We start from the raw sequence: 18,526 nt of genomic DNA on the forward strand, positions 1-18,526 counted from the left end.
GGCGGGATCTTCCATACTATATACTTTCCGGCGGCGTTTTCGACAAGCGCCTTTTCTCCGGCGTTATATCATGCTTATACGCCTTTCCTCGCTTATACGCCTTTCCGGCGTTTATATGTACTTTTCCCTGGCGTTATTTTCCCCAAGGTTATATACTTTTCCCTGGTATCATATGCCTTTCCCCGGCGTTTATACTTTTCCCCGGACAAGCGAGCATGCTTCTCCGTATGTGAGCGCCCTTTCCTCAGTACTATTAGCGCTCTCATAAGTATTTGCCCATATGGCGCAAGAGCCCTTTCTCCGGGCGCATATCTTCAAAGCGAGCTTTCCCCGCGTTAAGGAGCCCTTCTCATCCGCTTATGGAGTTCCCGGCAAGCCTATGCCTTTCCCCGGGCGTCTAAGGGAGCCCTTTCTCCGGCGTTTATAGCTCTTCCTCAAGGCGAGCATACTACTTTCTCCGGCAATTAAGGCACTTTCCCCGACGTTTAAAGCCCTTTCTCCGCGTTTAAGCGCCCTTTCTCGGCGTTTAAAAGCCCCTTTCTCAGTTTAAAGCGCCCTATTCCCGGCGTTTAAAGGAGCCCTTTCCCGCGGCGTTTACCGGCGCTTTCCCCGGCGTTTAGGAGCCCCCTTTCCCGGCGTCACGACCCTTTGCCCGCGGTACTAAGGGCGCCCTTTCTCAGCGTTAAGAGGTAGCTCTCACGTTTAAGAGCCCTTTCTCAAGAGCTTTCTCCGCTATGAGCCCTTCCCCGCTTTTCCTCAAAAACAAAAAAGAGCATTTAAATGTTTTTCAGTTACATGGCTGCTGTTTGTGTAAGCACTAGGTATGACTTATAGAGTTTGAAAAATATTGACTGCTGTGAAGCGAACTGCAGCTCAATGTTCACGGTCATCCTGTATCATATTTTGTCTATCCCTTCAGTCAGTGTCCTAAATGATTTCGAACTTGACTCTACTTCATCTCAACGATTATTACAGTCGGTCTGTTTTTTTTCGTGTGACATTGTTGTATTGATGTCTTTACACGGTCCTCACCTGCTGTGTTTGTTTGTGTCAGTTCTACCTGCAGGACACTAAAAGCAGCAATGGGACCTTCATCAACAGCCAGAGGTTGAGTCGCGGCTCGGAGGAGAGTCCGCCCTGCGAAGTTCTCTCCGGCGACATCATTCAGTTCGGCGTCGACGTCACTGAGAACACACGCAAAGGTATATGCACGTACACAACCGTGTTTCCCTTATTTCTTTTATTTATTTATTTCAGGACAATGCACATTTAATGAACATGTACAGCAGTACACGTAAAAGTGCCAGATTGTAGCCCAAAGGCTAATTTCCATCTGTAGTCCTATTTGGCAGATATAAATTACAATAACAGGACAAAAGATATATACTATTAACATTTGCTATATAAAACAGGGTAAAACAGGACGAAAGAAAAGAACAACAAGACAAATATACATTAATTTATTTGCACTGGCCTGCCACAATATCAACATTGACCGCCACATATTGATTTAAAAAATATATATATAAAGTGGGTAAAATCTAGGCTGCTCCCTCTTAGTGGATTAGTCATAATCATTGTTTAGTCAACATGGATTAAATCAACTAATCGATTTAGTCGATGCAGTTGAATGAGTGTTAGTCGACTAAGAAGTTCTTCAATCGAGCACAGCCCTAGGAAAATCTTATTTCGTTGTATCGCTGCGCACTGATTTCGCTCAGCCTTTGTTTTCCCCTGTCTCTCCGTGTTTACATTTGGCTCCGTTTGCGAATAAAGATACAGACTAGCGCCGCCTGCTGTTATGGAAATGTATTACATCTCGCGCACACGCAGAACGTACGCTCAAGTCAGCGTCTCTTCGGTGTGTTCTGAGGAACTTTTTGGACCAACTCGGAGAGACTGATCAGTCACACTGGCTCTACTGCTGACGGGTTGGTGTGTCTGTTGGTGTGTGAGTGCTTGACCGCAGAGAAGCCTCTGGCTTTACAGTATATCTAGAGCAACGGCTTTCAAGAGTTCCCCTCTCCAAACAAACAAAGTAAGTCTGTTTCTCCCGTTGTGTGAGCCTAATTTTAGCTGCGATGGCTGACACGGAGAACAATGGACCTTTCTCACAGCAGACATGTTGACTTGTCATAGTAGGAAAAGCACAGCTGAGATTGATAACCTTAACGATGGCTCAGGTCCATCAAGTGTCCCAGTAAGATATTTCAGAGAGAGCTCAACTGAAAAAAAAAAAAAATCTCTCCTAAGTGGAATGCAGCCATCAGTAATGGTTTAATACCAGGGCTCTCCTAAGTGGAATGCAGCCATCAGTAATGGTTTAATACCAGGGCCTCTCCTAAGTGGAATGCAGCCATCAGTAATGGTTTAATACCAGGGTCTCTCCTAAGTGGAATGCAGCCATCAGTAATGGTTTAATACCAGGACCTCTCCTAAGTGGAATGCAGCCATCAGTAATGGTTTAATACCAGGACCTCTCTTATGTGGAATGCAGCCATCAGTAATGGTTTAATACCAGGACCTCTCCTAAGTGGAATGCAGCCATCAGTAATGGTTTAATACCAGGTCTCTCCTAAGTGGAATGCAGCCATCAGTAATGGTTTAATACCAGGGCCTCTCCTAAGTGGAATGCAGCCATCATTAATGGTTTAATACCAGGGTCTCTCCTAAGTGGAATGCAGCCATCAGTAATGGTTTAATACCAGGGCCTCCTAAGTGGAATGCAGCCATCAGTAATGGTTTAATACCAGGGCCTCTCCTAAGTGGAATGCAGCCATCAGTAATGGTTTAATACCAGGGTCTCTCCTAAGTGGAATGCAGCCATCAGTAATGGTTTAATACCAGGACCTCTCCTAAGTGGAATGCAGCCATCAGTAATGGTTTAATACCAGGGTCTCTCCTAAGTGGAATGCAGCCATCAGTAATGGTTTAATACCAGGGTCTCTCCTAAGTGGAATGCAGCCATCAGTAATGGTTTTTAATACACCTGTGCTTTTCCTACTATGACATGTCAACATGTCTGCTGTGAAAAAGGTCTATGAAGGAAAAAGCAGCAGCACCGATCTGTTAGGACCCTATTTTTCCAGGAGCTTCTCAAGATTTCGGTACTGACCAGTCCAGGAACCGATACCGGTTTCGTTCTGGTTCTCAATACCCATCCCTAGTGACAGTGTTCTCTCCACAGTCTCCATGTTCACCGGTGATGTGATGAGTACGTGACTCAGAACTGGTAACCAGTAATGAAGTGCATTAACACGGTGGTTGTCTGTCTGTGTTTCCAGTCACCCATGGCTGCATCGTGTCAACAATCAAACTCTTCCTACCTGATGGGATGGAGGCACGCCGACGAAGCGAGTAAGCATTCTTATTGGTTAACACTGATCCATGAAGCTTTCATATTGACCACTCACATATTTTAGTTGAATGAGAAAAAAAAAAAAAAAGGTTTCTGCTCGTTAATTGGAACATTATCATCAGCAGAATTAACAGACAAGTGGTTTTTAATCGATCTCTGGTTACTGCAAATGATGCTGTTACTGCCTGTGTAGCTGCTTTTACACACACACACACACACACACACACACACACACACACACACACACACACACACACACACACACACACACACACACACACACACACACAAAGTTTCTGCTTGCATAGTGATGTGATTAGTGCCAGTCTAGTTATAGATGAGGGCAGCTATTTTTGGTATTTTTTAAACCTTTTCAACCATATTTTCCCATGCATTTGTGTCCAAGTGACTAATGTGAACAAAATCTTTGAAATTGGTCTATAAAATTGGTCTATAATTGAGCAAGAACGCTACAAGTTCCCCTTCAACAAGCCGCAGAGGGAAATGGTTTGTGTTCATGTTTTAGATCTTTGTGATCCACCGTTTGAAAACTATTGTTGGTGTTGGTCATTTGGCGTTTATGTGAATTTATGCTGAGTGTTGGAGAATGAAGGATATTGTGTGTGTGTACAGTTAGATGGGCAATAGCATACCAGCAGCTGACCCAGCATGGAGCTTCCTACTGTACTGGGAGTCCCACTTGGCTATGTCTGTGAGTTTGTTATTGGCTACTGTAGATTCAATGTGGAATCTGTGTGTGTGAAGTGCCGGGGCACGGTACCATGGTGGGCAGTGCCATCTGCTGCCCTGCTCCAGCTTTCAGTCTGGAAAACACAGACGAGCATCCTGACCCGCATGAGTACAGGCTGAAATAAAGAGCTCTGCTCCTGCTGTCTGTGTTCAGTTCAAGTTTATTGTCATATGCATATTAGTACGACGTACCACAGCAATGAAATACAATGTGCCTTAGCACTCTCTCAGCACCAGTCAATAATAACAATTTTAAAAACATAATAGCATTAAAAACATTATAGAATATCCAAACACAATATACATAAGTGACTAAGTTCAGACCACAGCCCTCCTTCCTGTTGTGCTATCGTTCAATAACCTCATTACCTGGGGGTAAAAACTATCCCTAAAACGTGTTGTGCGCGTTTGGATGCTCTGCAAACGTGTCTCTTATGGAAGGTGGGAGAAGAGATTTTATGCCGGATGACTAGAATCCTGCAGAATACCTTGTGTTGGCAAAAGAAGAATTGATTTCCAATACTCTTTGACCACTTGTGATCCGATCACACTTCTCCCGCTCTATATGCAAATTAACACGTACATCATTTACGTTTGCACCTACCTGTAGGCTGGTTGTGTGTGTATAAATGTCAGTTCCTCTCACATAAATCATACATTAGAAATAGGGATGGGCGATATGGCCTAAAATCCATATTGCGATATACATTGCAGCCTCTTGCGATAATGATATATATCACGATATATAAATGATAATAGAACCATTTCAGAACAGGTTACATAGACCCTTTTTAAAGAGAAGGAAATGTATTGTGTAGTTTTGAGAACATTTATTGTGCAAAACTGTAATTGTACAACATAATGCTGCAGATAAATACAATTCAAGTACACTAGTTGCAGAGACTTTAACAAAGAAAAAGCTTAAAGTATTGGGTTTCTTTCCTTTAGTGCAAACCATTCTAAAAGGCACTACGCTTAGTTTAAGTCCTTGGTTCTTAAATGCCACCCAAGATGCAGAGAACAGGAACAACTGGTGTCTGTTTAGTTAAGGAACGGACACTGTACTGAAATACTTTCAGTATTAGGCAAAGATGCACAGATACTTTAAATAAAAACATATTTCAAACAAAGTTTCTTACCTGCAGCCTAATGTAACGCATTTGAGCACACTTGTATGCGTGCATGCATTATCGCGATATATATATATATATATATATATATCGTGCAATATAATTAAAATCTCTATTGTAGGCCAATTTTGGATCGTTTATATATAGCATATAATTTCTGTCGCCCATTACTAATTAGAAACGTGCAATGGTGCGCAGAAATAAGGATGTCTACTGACAGACCTGTGCAGGAGAGGAAGCTGTTTTTAAAAGTCACTGCGTGTTCAGCTCTCAGTACGTTGAGACGTTTAAAGTTTAGTTTCTATATCTGCTTCATTTTACGTTTCATGTTCGCTTATAAGAGACTGTGGTCATTGAATGTGGTCTAAAATGCTCCCCGATGTTCACCAGCTAGTTGCTCACTGCATCTCAGTGCTGTTTGGTGCTGAGCAGGTAGTGTACAGTGATTGTTAAAAGCATTTTCACTTAAAACAACGCTATGTGGCGCTGTAGAGAATCTGATTGGTGGGTATCGCAGTGAGCAGACCAGTTTGAACAGGTTAGTTTTGAGGTGGGATTTTAATGTAGTTACGTGTCAGACTGTCGAATGTGTGAGGGCAGGGAGCTCCAGCGCCTGGGAGCAGCTGAAAGCACCCATAGAATGGCTAGTATCTGAAGCAGAATTAATCAGAAGCATGTTTTCTAACCTCATGGAGAGACATTGACTGAGCTCAACTGTAAATGTGTGGTAGAGTGTTGATCTGGTCTGAGCCCGCTGGCTTCAGACAGACAGACCCCCCCGCAGCTGTGGAAACACACACACTGAATATACAGAGAAAGGAAGTCCAGAAATAGTGGAGGGAGCGCACAGCTCCTACAACACAGAGGAGTTAAAGGTCCTATGACATGCTGCTTTTTGGATGCTTTTATATAGACCTTAGTGGTCCCCTAATACTGTATCTGAAGTCTCTTTTATATAGACCTTAGTGGTCCCCTAATACTGTATCTGAAGTCTCTTTTATATAGGCCTTAGTGGTCCCCTAATACTGTATCTGAAGTCTCTTTTATATAGACCTTAGTGGTCCCCTAATACTGTATCTGAAGTCTCTTTTATATAGGCCTTAGTGGTCCCCTAATACTGTATCTGAAGTCTCTTTTATATAGACCTTAGTGGTCCCCTAATACTGTATCTGAAGTCTCTTTTATATAGGCCTTAGTGGTCCCCTAATACTGTATCTGAAGTCTCTTTTATATAGACCTTAGTGGTCCCCTAATACTGTATCTGAAGTCTCTTTTATATAGACCTTAGTGGTCCCCTAATACTGTATCTGAAGTCTCTTTTATATAGGCCTTAGTGGTCCCCTAATACTGTATCTGAAGTCTCTTTTATATAGACCTTCGCTTGTTTGAAAGCCATGATGTCTCTCTCTCTCTCTCTCATGGGCGGGCCAAATTCTCTGGGCGGGCAAAGCAGAGAAAGGGGAGGTCACCTTTCCCCTTATGACCTCATAAGGAGAAGATTCCTGATTGGTCCATCTGAGCTTTCATTTCCTCAAAGGCAGAGCAGGATACCCAGGGCTCGGTTTACACCTATCACCATTTCTAGTCACAGGGGGACCATAGGCAGGCTGGGGGAAATTTTCATGCCATGGGACTTTCTAAATAGCTGCAGTAGGCGCTCCCTGCAGCCTCTTCCATTAGATTTTGTTTAAAGATTTTGTTGTTGTGAACACACCCATATTATTGTGTTTTCCATCTAATGTGAAACACTTGCTGTGATGTCACTGAAGGAGGTGTGGCCAGAGAAGAGAAAACATGCAGCAGCAGCTTTCTGCCTCTGTGATTCATTGTGAAGTCACTTTAGTATTATTTTTGGTAATGTGGTGACACAAAGACATGAGAACATAGAGAACAACACAAAAAGATCCATTTCACAAGTTGTAAATTAAAGTCTCACAGTTCCAGTTTCTGTACAGTAAAACATATCTGGTGAAAACTTCTAAATCAGAAATATGGGTTTCTTTTTTTAACCAAATTAGCCAAAAAGTAAGTACAATTGCACGTACTTGATCACTACTTTCATTGAATTGCGGGTATTAAATTTTATGACATTTGGGAAAAATTGAAATGGTTTTCAGAACAATATCCTGACTAAACTTAGACATCCACACGTCTGATTTTCCATCAACACACATTCCTCTAATATTAGTCAAAGTAATTCATCCAATTAGGTATAATTCTCTGTAATTGAGATTTATTGAGCATGAATTCCCAAAAATAAGTGTAAAACTACCTGTAATAAGTTGGTGTCAGTAATCTTAGTGGAAAAATTGTGTCAAAAGTGCTGAAAAAAGGCACAAAAACGTCAAGAAAAAGGTGGTAATTTTCAACTTTTAACCCAGGAGGACAAGTGCATGGTCGACAGGAAGACAACACAAGGGTTAACCGCTGTTGTTTACTCCTAGTCACTGTGTAGTTCATGACCATAGCCCTTCTTTGTTTCACTTATCAGTCTGGTATCACCTGCTATATTTCCCTAAAACACCCACACACTCACGCACACTCATGTTGAAGTGTGTTTGGAGAGAGGGTGTGAACCATTGCGCTCTAGGTGAGTGGAGCTTTTGAATGCCGGGTTTATAAATGGATGAACTCCACCCCTTTGTGCAATGCCAGGTTAGTTATCCAGCAAACATTTGGCCTCCCACATCACAGATCGTAACGGCAGTGAAGAACCATAAGCTGCAGCAGAAAGGGGGGAGTTAGTTTCATCACAGTGAGTGCCAGGAGGGGTGGAGCTACAGTAAGTTGCATAAGTCAAAGGAAGAAAAATCAGCTGCTTTGCTCAGAGCTGTAGGCGCAAAGAGTAGAAAGTAAGTTTGTGTTATGTTGCTGTGGAAAAAGTAGAGAGGAATCAGCTGCCTGGTCTAAAACTAAGAGAGAAAATGAAGTAAGAAGGGAGGCTCCATTTTAGTTAGTCAGGCTGAGAGAGAGAGGGGCCGAACAGTGAACTTTGTCCTGTGACAGATCACCACCTGACACACACAGCAAGAAGATCTGACAGGTAACGTCTCCGTTGTGCAGAATCTGAACCAGGATTATTAGGCTCAGATGTCCCCGATCAGGCTGCTGATTGTTAATCAAGCTTTTTAGGATTTGTTTTACAATGTGAGGCTTGAACTGTTCAACATGCTGTCATGAAATGAAGCTAGAAGCCTGAAGTGGTTGACATTTGCCAGAGAACATGCAACGCACAGCTGATTTCTTGTGGTGTGTTCAGATAACTGTTGGGTTTGTTATTCATGCTGTCCGCTGAAAACACGAGACTAAACCAGAAGCAGCAGCTATGTTGAAATATTACTCCTTTGTTTTAAACAGTCCTGTCTCTGTTCAAATCTGTGGCAAGTAGGGAGGTCCTCCAGGATTGGTCCAAGTGTCCTCCTACTTTTTTGGGGGCTTTTCCGCATTTAATTTTGGACAGGACAGCTAGGTGAGAAAGGGGAGAGAGGGGGAAGACATGCAGGAAATCATCACAGGTTGGATTCCAACCCTGGACCTCTGCTTCAAGGCATAAACCTCAGTACATGTGCGCCTGCTCTACCCACTGAACCAACCTGGCCACTTTCCCCATCTTTTTAAAATGTGTAATTTGTTGTGAGCTCTTTGCAGCGCTTAGCACCACCCAAGATGAATGTGATTTGGTTTAAAGAAATGCCAATAAACCAGAGCACGTTTTTCTCCCATCCAGGAATTCTGTGTGGAGTAGCCAGACCCTCTTCCGCGGCGCTGTGGAGGAAGGTCTGGCAAAGAGAGACTACATTAAACCTGACAATAAAAAAAATGATAAGAGTTCAGATAGTTCAGGCAACTGCAGAGGACCTCTTATATTTACCTGACAGTATCAGTGGGCGAGGATTCACAATGATATTTAACCTTTCATTAGCTTAGTCTTTCGTACACATATACTTCAAGAAGTCCACTATCGTTCCTGTGCCCAAGAAAATATGCGGGACAGGTCAAAATGTTCTTCTATGACAGGTCTTGAGTTTCGGTGTGATTGTACAACCTCTTTAGTGGTAGAAATATCTGAGCAGGGCACAGATGGAAACTACTGCCAGAGTTTTCCATCATCAGTCACTGCTGGATAGCATGCAAAACACACAGCTCAGCTAGATCTGATGTGGATGACTGATTCCTGTGGGCGTGGGTGCGTGCGTTGACTTGATGTTCCTGTGAGCCTTAGTCTAAGTGTCCTCCAGGACTAGGACTGGGCATCATTTGATTGATTTTTTTGGGCTTTTCCGCCTTTAATTTTTGACAGCTTCTCGCGGGCAGTTAAATACTTCCTTTTAGACCATCAGACCTGCTCTCACTAAAGCTTTTTATTCCATTGTTGTGTATATTTGTGTATTGCACCTTCGGTGTAAATAGTCTATTTATATTGTCTTAACTGTCTTGTTGTATAAACATGTTATGTTTATTGTTTTTGTCATGAACTCAACTCTGTTATGTCATTATAATTGTGGAGGACTACAGATGGAAAGTAGCATAATGCTAAATCTGGTGCAGCCAGAGATAGGGGAGAGAGGGGGAAGATAAGCAGGAAATCATCACAGGTCGGATTCGAACCCTGGACCTCTGCTTCAAGGCATAAACCTCTCGGTACATGTGCGCCTGCTCTACCCACTGATCAAACCTGGCCACTTTTCCCATCTTTTTAAAATACATGAATGACAGTCTGTCAAATAGTTGTGGAAAAACCTCAAATGTGTGACCCTCATGGGTCGAGATATTTCAGCGTGGACCAAAGCGGTCTACCGACTGAACGACAGACAGACCTATATTGCCACAGAGCTCAAGATCTTTGCCCTGTCGGGTTCGGTCTTAATTTCTATCATTTTACATCTCGATTTTGCGAGAAAATGGATGCCGAGGTGAAAGTGAGGCTGGCCTCTGGCATTTACGTTTTGGTTGCACCGGCAAAGACAGCAAAGTCTGAGGTGTGGAAAACTTTTGACCATGTGCATAATGAGAATAATGAGCCAGAGGATTATGTGAAATGCAAATAAATGCGACATTCTTTCGGTTTGGGCCTTTTAAAAAGCTGTCAATCAAAATGTACTTGTCGAGCTCTGGCCTTGTTACAGCTTTACATTGCCATTCCTAGAGCCATGCTGCCAGCATGGATAAAAACTGAGACTGGCCCCACTGTTGCCTCATTTAATGTAAAATACAGTGGAAAGAAATGCAATTCAAACCTTAGCATTGAGTTCAACCTCATAAGTGAAGCCCCAGCTTACAGATTGTCAAAATCCTTGTGTGGATAATGGCTATTTGATTTATGAACTGGCAACAAAAAAATCTCATTGTGGATATGGGGCCTCCGGCTGTGATGATGCTGTTTTGAGTGACAGAACTGCTGCAGGCATTAGTGATAAATAAGGCAACATTATGCACAATGATTGCCGCAGTATTGAAAATTAAAGCTTGACAGACCACTGTGACTGAATGAATGTAGCAGAAACAAATTGTTGGAACCACGCAGTTAGATGCAGTCCTTAAGGACATAAAGTCCTTGTTAGGTCTCACCACCAGTGTTGCAGCAATCAGACACTGCTGTTGTGCAGTGTAAAATTATTATTTTAAATTGGCCCTGGGAAAAAAAGACCAAAATGGCACTAAAATACAAATTGAGATGGGAACAGTTAATTACTTAATGTGTGTATTTACAGCCAGTTTCATTCTGTGTGCTGTTTTTAGTAACCCCTCGGCTAAGTAAACTGCACATTTAATTAGGATTTTGTAAAATGTATTAAATAAATTTTACTATGTTAAATGTAGCTGAAATTATCTGTCACAGCTCAGAGACGTATTAAAGGTCCCATGACATGAAAATGTCACTTGGAGTTTTTTTAACATTAATATGAGTTCCCCCAGCCTGCCTATGGTCCCCCAGTGACTAGAAATGGTGATAGGTGTAAACCGAGCCCTGGGTATCCTGCTCTGCCGTTGAGAAAATGAAAGCTCAGATGGGCCAATCAAGAATCTTCTCCTTATGAGGTCATAAGGGGAAAGGTTACCTCCCCTTTCTCTGCTTTGCCCGCCCAGAGAATTTGGCCCACCCATGAGAGAGGCTGAATTTTAGGAAAGAGACTTCAGATCCAGTATTAGGGGACCACTAAGGTCTATATAAAAGAGACTTCAGATACAGTATTAGGGGACCACTAAGGTCTATATAAAAGAGACTTCAGATACAGTATTAGGGGACCACTAAGGTCTATATAAAAGAGACTTCAGATCCAGTATTAGGGGACCACTAAGGTCTATATAAAAGAGACTTCAGATACAGTATTAGGGGACCACTAAGGTCTATATAAAAGAGACTTCAGATACAGTATTAGGGGACCACTAAGGTCTATATAAAAGAGACTTCAGATACAGTATTAGGGGACCACTAAGGTCTATATAAAAGAGACTACAGATACAGTATTAGAGGACCACTAAGGTCTATATAAAAGAGACTTCAGATACAGTATTAGGGGACCACTAAGGCCTATATAAAAGAGACTTCAGATACAGTATTAGGGGACCACTAAGGTCTATATAAAAGAGACTTCAGATCCAGTATTAGGGGACCACTAAGGTCTATATAAAAGAGACTTCAGATCCAGTATTAGGGGACCACTAAGGCCTATATAAAAGAGACTTCAGATACAGTATTAGGGGACCACTAAGGTCTATATAAAAGAGGCTTCAGATAAACTATTAGGGGACCACTAAGGTCAATATAAAAGAGACTTCAGATCCAGTATTAGGGGACCACTAAGGTCTATATAAAAGAGACTTCAGATACAGTATTAGGGGACCACTAAGGTCTATATAAAAGCATCCAAAAAGCAGCATGTCATGGGACCTTTAAAAAAAACGACTACATAAAAGATACAAAATCTAGTATCTTATGAGACAGTGAAGTTCGTGAGACGACACGTTTATGAGGATTATTTCCTGGAGGATACTTGTAATTCTTCGAGTGATCGTCGGGCAGCAGAGCTCAATGTAATGCAGCTCTGAAAACACTTAACTCAGCACAGTGAAATCAGTCTCTGGTGTTTACTGTGATGGATGATGTTGCTCTGTGGAAGCTATTTGTCACACTGAAGGAGAAAAGCCGCAGCAGAGACACTGCACCGTTGGTGCAAAATGTACAAAAGCCCTTTTTTAAATTATTGGCTTAGTCTTGGAGGTATCTTTTATCCAATTCACTTACCTAAGCTGTGGCCTTGAGCACAAAGCAGCAATCAAGTAGCAAGTGAAGTACTTTTCCCACCTAAAACCATTTTATTTTCCGTGTACATATCAGCCTTTTTAGATTCGTATAAACAACCAGTTTAATATCAGTTTGTTTTTATAATTTTTTGGGTTGTATGTGTGTCTCAGGACTCCCTGGTAAATTTTCGAAAGCCAGTCGAAATGATCAGTCGAGTCCCCGAGGTCCAAAAAACTGCCTCGGGACACACTGAGGCGACACAGACTTTAAGAAATGTAATACGTCTCCATAGCAGCAGGCGGCGCTACTCTGTATTGTTGCCCAATAAATGAAAACCCGGCAGCTGATTGGACGAACGCGTCACATGGGTTTGTTGTCTCCGGAAATTCAAAGCCAGACTGTCGTGGCGGCTCGTTCAGAATCTGATCTCATATTGGACTAAAATAGTTCACCGAAGTCCTCGGGGAAGACCCAGGACTAGGTGGAGGCACGTCCTGCTGGGAGGAGGCCTCGGGGAAGACCCAGGACTAGGTGGAGGCACGTCCTGCGGGAGGAGGCCTCGGGGAAGACCCAGGACTAGGTGGAGGCACGTCCTGCTGGGAGGAGGCCTCGGGGAAGACCCAGGACTAGGTGGAGGCCTCGGGGAAGACCCAGGACTAGGTGGAGTGATGTCCAGCTGGGAGGAGGTCTCAGGGAAGACCCAGGACTAGGTGGAGGGACATCCAGCTGGGAGGAGGCCTCGGGGAAGACCCAGGACTAGGTGGAGGCACGTCCAGCTGGGAGGAGGCCTCAGGGAAGATCCAGGACTAGGTGGAGGCACGTCCAGCTGGGAGGAGGCCTGGGGGAAGACCCAGGACTAGGTGGAGGCACGTCCAGCTGGGAGGAGGCCTCGGGGAAGACCCAGGACTAGATGGAGGCACGTCCTGCTGGGAGGACGCCTCGGGGAAGACCCAGGACTAGGTGGAGGCCTCGGGGAAGACCCAGGACTAGGTGGAGGGACGTCCAGCTGGGAGGAGGCCTCGGGGAGACCCAGGACTAGGTGGAGGGACGTCCTGCTGGGAGGAGGCCTCGGGGGAAGACCCAGGACTAGGTGGAGGTACGTCCAGCTGGGAGGAGGCCTCAGGGAAGACCCAGGACTAGGTGGAGGGACATCCAGGTGGGAGGAGGTCTCGGGGAAGACCCAGGACTAGGTGGAGGCACGTCCTGCTGGGAGGAGGCCTCGGGGAAGACCCAGGACTAGGTGGAGGCCTCGGGGAAGACCCAGGACTATGTGGAGGCCTCGGGGAAGACCCAGGACTAGGTGGAGTGATGTCCAGCTGGGAGGAGGTCTCAGGGAAGACCCAGGACTAGGTGGAGGGACATCCAGCTGGGAGGAGGTCTCGGGGAAGACCCAGGACTAGGTGGAGGCACGTCCAGCTGGGAGGAGGCCTCGGGGAAGACCCAGGACTAGGTGGAGGCACGTCCAGCTGGGAGGAGGCCTCGGGGAAGACACAGGACTAGGTAGAGAGATTATAGCTCCACCCTGGCCTGGGAATGCCTTGGGATCCCCCAGTCAGAGCTGTTTGTGTGGCTCTGGAAAGGGAAGTTTGGGGTCCCCTGCTGGAGCTGCTGATGACAATGGATGGATGCATGACAGTACACAAATATTTGAATATGCATGTCTTATGCTGGGGTAATCTATCCCCTTTAGAATAACATACTGTACTTGTATTATGAATTGAATGAGAGAGGCTTGTGTTTTGCCCTCATAGTTGGAGGATTTGCTGCTTTCTCCACCGCTCCTGCTGGTTGGTAGTTACACATTAACACAGTCGGCTTATATTTCACTCAGGGTCACGTTTACCTTCATTCCTGAACGCTCTGTTTCCAAAGTCTGTATTATCTTCACCCCCACTAAAACAGACTTGTGTGACCTTGTGTTGCTGTTGATACAATACCATGAAAACATATCTCCGCTAAATGACAGAGGTCGTGCTCTGGTAGGGCAGAAACTGAAGGTGGCCTATTTCGCCCACAATGTGACAGTTATCTTACTGCTCTAAGTGTTAAATCTGAATTTTCTGTTTTTACAGTGTTTCCTTTAGGACTTTTTTTTTAGCAGTGGGGGCAGGTCCGCACCCACTTAATTTAAATTTGCAAGACCTATAGACTAATACAAGACCTATAGACTGATACGGGACCTATAGACTGATACGGGACCTATAGACTAATACAAGACCTATAGACTAATACAAGACCTATAGACTAATACAAGACCTATAGACTAATACAAGACCTATAGACTGATACAAGACCTATAGACTGATACAAGACCTATAGACTGATACAGGACCTATAGACTGATACAAGACCTATAGACTAATACAAGACCTATAGACTGATACAAGACCTATAGACTGATACAAGACCTATAGACTGATACAGGACCTATAGACTGATACAAGACCTATAGACTGATACAGGACCTATAGACTGATACAAGACCTATAGACTGATACAAGACCTATAGACTAATACAGGACCTATAGACTGATACAGGACCTATAGACTAATACAAGACCTATAGACTAATACAGGACCAGGCTTAAATGAACTGACAACTGAAGTTATAGACTTACAGTTCTCAAGGATGTTCACACACTATCTCAACTGGCTTATCATCTGGACAGCGTCTCTTTGTCCTTTCTCCCTTTTTCTGTCGAGTGACCGCGCTATTCTCCAACATGCACTCTAACAATGCAGCCCTGTTTCTGATACCGTGGGGGGGGGGGGAGCCACGGTCAAATCAACATAGAGGAAACACGGTTTTAAAATCCCCATCGATGCAACTACTGTCATAACTCCTGTGTCCTGTGAGTGATCAGTGTTTGCTTAAGGATTTATTTTTAGCAGTGGGGGCAGGTCTGTCCGAAGCAACAACCAATTTATTGAGGAACTAAATGGCACTCAACCCTTGTGTTGTCTTACCGTCCACCATGAACTTGTCCTTCCAGGTGAAAATTAATTTTTTGTTTTTTGACGCTTTTGACATTTTTTAAAACATTTTTGTCAATTTTTTCAATGTTTTTTTTTTTATTTATTCATGGTTAATAAACCTAATTTATATGACATTATACCTATTCATGGTTTTGTAAAAAAAAAGAAGAAGCAGAAATTATGAATTATTTTGACTAATAGTTAAGATCAGGGGATGTTGAGTGGATCACTGACTGGTGTATGTTAAAGTTTAGTCAGGAAATAATGCTATAAAATTGAATAAAACACCCAAAATTCAATGCAAGTAATCACTAATTTTATCTGCTAAGATATCCATGCATCCATGTTATTTTTAGGGAAATTTGGTTAAAAGAAACCCATATTTCTGATAGAAAAAATTGTCAAATTTGACAGGTCTACACTTAGAACGGACCCACTGTGGTGACGTTTTTGGTGGAGCTGTTGGTTTAATAGTCGACTCAGAAGAAAGCGAACATTTTGACAATAAGCTACATCAACACAACAGTATGTGGAGTTAAACTGGACGGGCCCAATAACCTCTGAATAGTTCTACTTGTTAAACTGGACGGGTCCAATAACCTCTGAATAGTTCTACTTGTTAAACTGGACGGGTCCAATAACCTCTGAATAGTTCTACTTGTTGTTAAACTGGACGGGCCCAATAACCTCTGAATAGTTCTACTTGTTGTTAAACTGGACGGGCCCAATAACCTCTGAATAGTTCTACTGGTTGTTAAACTGGATGGGTCCAATAACCTCTGAATAGTTCTACTGGTTGTTAAACGGGACGGGCCCAATAACCTCTAAATAGTTCTACTGGTTGTTAAACTGGACGGGTCCAATAACCTCTGAATAGTTCTACTGGTTGTTAAACTGGACGGGTCCAATAACCTCTGAATAGTTCTACTGGTTGTTAAACTGGACGGGCCCAATAACCTCTGAATAGTTCTACTGGTTGTTAAACGGACGGGTCCAATAACCTCTGAATAGTTCTACTGGTTGTTAAACTGGATGGGTCCAATAACCTCTGAATAGTTCTACTGGTTGGTAAACTGGACGGGCCCAATAACCTCTGAATAGTTCTACTGGTTGTTAAAGGACGGGTCCAATAACCTCTGAATAGTTCTACTGGTTGTTAAACTGCACGGGCCCAATAACCTCTGAATAGTTCTACTGGTTGTTAAACTGGACGGGGCCCAATAAATCTCTGAATAGTTCTACTTGTTGTTAAACTGGACGGGCCCAATAATCTCTGAATAGTTCTACTGGTTGTTGAACTGGACGGGCCCAATAACCTCTGAATAGTTCTACTTGTTGTTAAACTGGACGGGCCCAATAATCTCTGAATAGTTCTACTGGTTGTTAAACTGGACGGGTCCAATAACCTCTGAATAGTTCTACTTGTTTAAACTGGACGGGTCCAATAACCTCTGAATAGTTCTAACGTTGTTAAACTGGACGGGCCCAATAACCTCTAAATAGTTCTACTGGTTGTTAAACTGGACGGGCCCAATAACCTCTGAATAGTTCTACTGGTTGTTAAACTGGACGGGTCCAATAACCTCTGAATAGTTCTACTGGTTAAACTGGACGGGCCCAATAACCTCTAAATAGTTCTACTGGTTGTTAAACTGGGGGGTCCAATAACCTCTGAATAATTTCTACTGGTTGTTAAACTGGACCGGCCCAATAACCTCTGAATAGTTCTACTGGTTAAACTGGACGGGCCCAATAACCTCTGAATAGTTCTACTGGTTAAAACTGGACGGGCCCAATAACCTCTGAATAGTTCTACTTGTTGTTAAACTGGATCGACCCAATAACCTCTGAATAGTTCTACTGGTTAAACTGGATGGGTCCAATAACCTCTGAATAGTTCTATGGTTGTTAAACTGGACGGGCCCAATAACCTCTGAATAGTTCTACTGTTGTTAAACTGGACGCCCAATAACCTTGAATAGTTCTACTGGTTGTTAAACTGACGGACTCTAGTTCTACTGGTTGTTACGTACTGAAACGGACGGGCCAATACCTTGATAGTTCTACTGTTGTTAAACTACGGCCCAATAACCTCTGAATAGTTCTACTGTGTTTTTTAAACTGGACGGGTCCAATAACCTCTGAATAGTTCTACTTGTTGTTAAACTGGACGGGCCCAATAACTGAGTTCTACTGTTAAAGGTCCAATAACCTCTGAATAGTTCTACTGGTTAAACTGGACGGGCCCAATAACTTCTGAATAGTTCTACTGGTTGTTAAACTGGACGGGCCCAATAACCTCTGAATAGTTCTACTGGTTAAACTGGACGGGCCCAATAACCTCTGAATAGTTCTACTGGTTGTTAAACTGGACGGGCCCAATAACCTCTGAATAGTTCTACTGGTTGTTAAACTGGACGGGCCCAATAACCTCTGAATAGTTCTACTGGTTAAACTGGACGGGCCCAATAACCTCTAAATAGTTCTACTGGTTGTTAAACTGGACGGGTCCAATAACCTCTGAATAGTTCTACTTGTTAAACTGGACGGGCCCAATAACCTCTGAATAGTTCTACTGGTTGTTAATTGCAATATGGGGGGTGCATTATGTCTGCAGGATAATTTAAAAGGAAACCATGACTACATTTTTTTGGACAGCCCGATTTCTGATACCGTGGTGGCAGAAATTTTGAAACGGTGGGCCGCCACTACAAAATCAACATGGAGGAAACACGGTGTGATTCAACGTAGAGAATGGTGGAAACAACTCTCACTGTGACCAAATTAATGCACCTGAGGAAGGCCGAAACATGGGCCGCATTTGCACTATTAAAGTATTTTTCTAGAGCATTAAGTTGTAGTGTGGACTTCTTCTTTTTTTGACCATATTAATACACCTAACGGGACAATCTGTGTTATGTCATATACTGTAAAACGCCTGGCCTGTGCGTGCGTGCGTGCGGCTCTAGTTGAAGCTGATGTCTGGGAGTTAAAGGAACACGCAGACTTATTGGGGCTTTATCTTATTCACCGTAACCCCCAGAGTTAGACTAGTCCATACATACC

At 43.3% G+C, this 18,526-nt stretch overlaps 1 protein-coding gene across 4 annotated transcripts in view; it reads left to right on the forward strand.

The window, feature by feature from the left end:
* Positions 1-1,073: 1,073 nt before the first annotated feature.
* The window catches only part of slmapa (sarcolemma associated protein a), a 79,200-nt gene continuing 61,747 nt past the window's right edge, over positions 1,074-18,526 (forward strand). For 3 of the 4 annotated variants that reach the window (XM_039798313.1, XM_039798316.1, XM_039798317.1), the window contains exons 1-2: positions 1,074-1,202; positions 3,285-3,357. In XM_039798313.1, coding sequence (XP_039654247.1) covers positions 3,335-3,357 — 23 coding nt within the window. In that variant the 5' untranslated portion in view covers positions 1,074-1,202; positions 3,285-3,334. Of the gene's footprint in view, positions 1,203-3,284; positions 3,358-8,046; positions 8,282-18,526 lie in introns of those variants that run through there. The other variant, XM_039798314.1, reaches the window with a different exon arrangement.

Source organism: Perca fluviatilis, chromosome 4 (genome assembly GCF_010015445.1).
Source record: "Perca fluviatilis chromosome 4, GENO_Pfluv_1.0, whole genome shotgun sequence".
Lineage (NCBI taxonomy): Eukaryota > Metazoa > Chordata > Actinopteri > Perciformes > Percidae > Perca > Perca fluviatilis.